Source organism: Vitis riparia, chromosome 19, assembly GCF_004353265.1.
Source record: "Vitis riparia cultivar Riparia Gloire de Montpellier isolate 1030 chromosome 19, EGFV_Vit.rip_1.0, whole genome shotgun sequence".
NCBI lineage: Eukaryota > Viridiplantae > Streptophyta > Magnoliopsida > Vitales > Vitaceae > Vitis > Vitis riparia.
Window position 1 is genome coordinate 10,738,830 of NC_048449.1, and position 5,359 is coordinate 10,744,188.

At 35.6% G+C, this 5,359-nt stretch overlaps 1 protein-coding gene across 1 annotated transcript; it reads right to left on the bottom strand.

Annotated features, from left to right (window-relative positions):
- On the bottom strand, nucleotides 1-3,472 carry LOC117908694 (heavy metal-associated isoprenylated plant protein 41-like). Its single transcript, XM_034822371.1, has 4 exons — nucleotides 3,312-3,472; nucleotides 2,976-3,171; nucleotides 2,020-2,218; nucleotides 1-964 (listed from the first exon to the last, which is right to left on the bottom strand). The coding sequence occupies exons 1-4, from the start codon at nucleotides 3,426-3,428 to the stop codon at nucleotides 256-258; spliced, it is 1,221 nt and encodes a 406-aa protein (XP_034678262.1). The 5' UTR covers nucleotides 3,429-3,472; the 3' UTR covers nucleotides 1-255.
- Between the last annotated feature and the right edge of the window lie 1,887 nt (nucleotides 3,473-5,359).

Here is a 5,359-nt window from a genome sequence, read left to right on the forward strand (position 1 = left end):
TAGAATGCATGTCACACCAGGACTGCAATTTGATCATGAAAATTGACAGAGATCATCTCACCTGGAAGTATGAATTTCTATAAAATTTACAATAATTCCTGCTCTCCTGCAGACAAGTGTACTGAGAAAAAAACCAAAAACAAAAAAAGGAGTATAGTTTTCACCTATAGAACAACACCGGTGCTGAACTTGTATTCACTAGCAAACAAGGCAAAAGGTGCTCACTTCTCAGAAACATGTTCTATTTCTCCTTCTTTACAAGTAGTGATCAGGACCCAATAACATCCTTCGTAGCAATGCTGATCGCAACCTGCTCAAATGTTGAAGCTCGTGCAGAAGGTTTATGTAACCAGTCAAGGTTCTTCCTGGACCTTCAGCCATATATCTTTCAAAGCCAAGCCTAAGTGCTTCATGAACAGTATATCCCACATCGTAACCAGTTCTTCCGAATGTTTCCACAGCATGATTGAAGTATCCATCAAAGATCCGAGAACATTCATTGCTGGCAGAGATTGTTAAAGGTAACCCCATATGCCTTGGGATGCCATTCATATTTGCTAAAATATTTCTTCCAGGACCTCTGTAATCAGATGAACCTGGCCACTGCTGCATTTGCATTAGATTAATTTGCTGAGATCCTCGGTGATTTAAATCAGAGTGGCACACGATTCTGGACATTTTCATAGCAGTGGGGGAGAATCTGAATTTGAAAGTACTGCAAGCTCCCAAAGGGAAGGGCTCATCACATCTTGAACCAGCTCCTCTCTTATTGTTATAGCCTGGGTAGTCCTCTTTCTTAAAATCAACACACTCAAACAGCACCAGAGAGTTTTGAGAAGCAAGTTCCTCAAGATCCCAGTGGGAAAATGGAGCTGTGGTTTTGTGATTTACATGAATTTCACCATTGGCTCTTAGCATGCCACTTGCATTCCTGAAGAAACCATGCACAAGATCCCTATGCATACTGTAGCATAAGATGGGATGACAACATAAGTACAATCCACACAGAATTAATAAAGAAATCAGCCATTCTATAAGAGCCTTAGGTACAACTAGATTGAACCATTTGAAATCAGCAGAAAACAATGCATCAAAGATACTCCTATTCCTTTTGATTTTTTTTTTTTTTTTTTGGTTGTCAGACACACTGGTAGAAAATATTATCAGATGATGATGTCTATAATTAATTTACCTGTGATAATGAAAATTTTCTTCTACATATTTGTATCTTTGATATATATTCTACCACTTCAAAAGAGAAACCCAGCACTCCCATCATTTGGAAGCAAAGGCATGATATTTCTGGTGCATCTGTAAGTTGGATGCCTAGCATCTGAGCTGAAGACCAACACATGAGCCAATGCCCATGGTACATGATAGTAACAACTAGAATTCTTAAAAATACTATGAAGACAATAACTGATTCAGTTACATGTAGGGTTCCAAATACCCCCCAGTTCTATCCTTTGCTGCCCTGGCTTTTGTGATGGAGACTTTGTCCATCAACATGTAGAAGCTGAAATTATAACATAATCTCATTATGGAGGCATTGGAAACCTACACATGACCATGTAGATGTGATTCATTTGCCAATACGATGAATCATACTGCACTTGTGCAGACTCATGGCTATATACTGCAGAAATAGGTAAACATATGACCATAGAATGTGTTATGAATCTTCACCACTTTGATAAAGTGGTCAAAATTTCCCCTTATGAGGACTTGAATGGGATCATCCAATGCGTGATCCAAACCCACAGCTAGTTACCTTGATGAGCACCACCATCTGAACCAATTGAACAAACACACAGTTCTGTGCATAGACAAAAAGGGCATGAAATGTAAATGAACTCACAAACACAAATAAAACATAGGAGAAAAGTAACATTGACCATGACGAGCAACTACATATCATATCCACAACAACAATACATTTTCTTCGTACAGAGAGAAGGTAGTTTTGAGGAATTATGAAATTTCCATCACATAGATAAGAAATAAAAGATGAGGCCTTACTTAATCATAAGCCTGTTGTCTTCCTTTCCATGGAAGCCTGCATGAGGAAAGTTATATATAATGCGGTCGAATTTCCACGTCTTCAGATCAGTATGAAGCTCCATCTTGGTTGCATCCACTCCAAATAAAAGAGATGCTCCCAGCTTCTCTAAAGCTTCCAAATTTGATTTTGCTTTCTTGTACATCTTTATCAGAACATCTAGTTTAAGATTGTGTCAGAAAACAAGTTGTCCAAAAAATAGCATTCCTCATAAAACAGAGAGACTACAACTTAATTTAAAAATTTGTTTATTGAACTCAACAAAGACTAAACCTCAACTAAACAAATGAAACATTCACAAATGTGATAACTCCCCAAATATTGAATATAACAACCTTCAAATTCTTAATTTGCCTATCCTTTTACCCAAAATGAAAATGGCATTTCAATTTCAAAGCATCATAGAAGTCAGAACCCTTGTCAATTTTGATATTTGGAAAGTACAATAACAACGGGGAATTCTTCTCCAACAGGAGGATTTGGAAAAACATAAACCCATAAAAAACTCACACAATGTTAAAAAATATTTTGTTGATAATAAAATAAAAGCTCTCCAAATTCCACCTCGTGACTGTCCCTAGTTGCTTTCCTTTCAAAATAGTCCTTCATCTCCAAACCCAGATGTTTGGTTCTCAGAAACTGAGAAAGAAAAATAACGCAAAAGCAAGTTTCACTTATATTCCAAGGTTGACCATTTCTTCAACCTATAAAATGAGTGTCAAAATGTATAAGTTCCTCCATATTTCTGGCATGCTTCTTTCTCTTCCAGTCATGACAACCAAATAAAGAAAATAATTCCCCTTCTACTGTTTCCCAAAAGTATACAGGGCTAAGGACTACAAGATTAGAGTATAGTACACAAGTAACGAGTTGATTCCAATACATATAAAATACGAGAAAAGGGAAAGAGAGAGACCATATGGGTCGAGAGAAGAAGCAACGATGTTGGAAGCAGAAGGAAAAGAGTGAGCCAAACACAGAGAGAAAGAGAAGTCTCCTTCACCAACCAAGAGAATTTGATGAAACGAGGAATAATGCATCAACCGTTTCTCTTGTTCTTCCACACCCACTTCATCTTTCACCATTTCCTCCCCGACAGCCATTGACGCTTTCTACAGTTACAGAACCAGAGAGACTCTTTGAGAGAGAAAGGCAGTGAAAGCTTGGCCGTGTTTAAGGGGCTTATTTGAAAAATAGAGATGATTTTCAAATAGAAATCTTTGGGCTGAATTTTCCGAGATGCCACTGTTACCTGGATGCTGCAAGCAGTGGGATTGTCTCGTTTGTGAGCGATGGAGCTTGGGAGGGGCATTTTGGGAATGGAAGATGCATGGAATGGTCGCCCATTAATGGTGGCTTGCCCTAACATTGGGGAGTTCAAGCGTCCCTTACGCTCGGCTCACATGGCTTCTGACGATGCAGATTTAAAAGGGCTGGGGCAATTACTTTCCTTTTTGGTTTTTTTTTTTTTTTTGGGGAAAGTATGGTATGTAATTACATAAAATTAATTAGTATAAAATAATCTTTAGAATTGTGAATCTAACTGTTCCATATTTTTATAAAATAACCAATTTTTTGTATAAATATTTTTTATTATTTCATGTATTCACTCGTAGATTTTTTTCTTAAATTATTTTAAGAAAATAGTGAGGATGTTTTGGTCAAAAAAAGGAGACCAAAAATTGATGGAAGGTTTAGGACCTATTTAATAATTGTTTTTGTAAGTACTGGTTCTAAAAAATAAGTATTATTTTTTAAAAATTATTCTCTATTTTGTTAAATAAAAATTTGTTCAAAAATTGAAAATGTTTTTAATTTATTTTTAATATTTTTAAATGAATTTTAAAAATAACTTTCATGTGTAGTGTTTTATTTTTAATCATTTTACATGTTTGTATGATTATTTTTTAAAATAATTATAAAAAAACAAGTGAAAACATAAAATAAAAAAAAAAACAACTAAAATATATTATTCAAAATATTTTTAAAAATAAAAAACAGAAAACAATTTTGGACTTTGTGATGATCATACCCTCTTAACCTCACTCACGAATCATAAAAATTCAGTGAAATGGGAGTGTATAAAGCAAGATAAGATGTACTTAAATTATTTTAATTGAGGATTCTAATTAAATTCAAAAACCTTTCAAAAGAAAAATAAGCTTTTTTGTCATAACTTATATTCAGCACTGGTGCTTGAATTGCAGGAGATCCATCAGTGTTGGGTGTGAGAGATGAGAGTTGTGCTGAGAGTGAAGGGAGAGCAATATCAGAAGGTAAAGAAGTTTCCCATGATTCGTACGTCCAAAGTCTTGGGTGGACTTGGCCATTTTTATGCTACGTGGAGGCACTCTATTCGGACTAATAAAGTGATAAAAGAAAAAAAGAAAAAAGGGAAGTAAAGTCCATTTCATCAAAGCATTTGATACCCGAAGTGATGGAAGTAATTAAAAGAGATTGATGATGACGATAGCTACACCGAACAGCATTTGATACCCAACACATGATCATTTCATCACAGCCCTTCGGTTAGTTTGGACTCTGTGATGATCATACCCTCATAACCTCACGAATCATAAAAATGCAGTGAAATGGGAGTGTATAAAGCAAAATAAGATGTACTAAAATTATTTAATTTGAGGATTCTAATTGAACTCAAAAACCTTTCAAAAGAAAAATAAGCTTTTTTGTCATAACTTATATTCAGTAGAAATTGAAATGTCCAACAGCAACCCAAGAACCAGTACATAAAAGGCAAATGCTTTATCATTTGCAATGAAGCACCTTTTCTTCAAAGAATACTTAATGGTTAAGAAGTTGGAACATAGAGTCCCAAAATGATAGATGAGTTTGAATGCACCTTTTCTTTTTGGCTGAGACGAAGTAAGCCGACCCATTGCAACCCTCAGCCCTAAGAATACTAGTGTCACAAACTCAGGACGACCAATGGTTACTTCGAGTAAGGAAGAGCTTTTTTGTGGACCTGACATGATATGATCACCGACATTAAGTTTTAATGTAAATCCAACTAGGATTCAGCCATCTATTATGCTAATAACATCACTCCCACCTCCCAAAAAGGAAAAAGCCCGTAATAGGAAGAAGAGAGGGTTAAGAATGCTGAGAGCCAATTTCTATCCTAATGACTGTTGTACTGATCTCAACACGCCACTTTGCAGAGATCTCTAGTTTTGCCATCTGGTCACCATAGCATAAATTATGTTATCTTGATCCATAACGTCCAACTTTTTTCAAATACTTTCTTAGTGGGTAAGCATCAATATACTACATAAAACATTG

Bases quoted from the DNA above. Each gene is read 5' to 3' on its own strand.
- LOC117908694 (XM_034822371.1), bottom strand. From the start codon at position 3,428: ATGTTAGGGCAAGCCACCATTAATGGGCGACCATTCCATGCATCTTCC. The intron at 3,172-3,311 runs GTAACAGTGGCA...CTGTAACTGTAG, and splicing joins CCACTGCTTGCAGCATCCAG to AAAGCGTCAATGGCTGTCGG. The intron at 965-2,019 runs GTAAGGCCTCAT...CTTATGCTACAG, and splicing joins GACAACAGGCTTATGATTAA to TATGCATAGGGATCTTGTGC.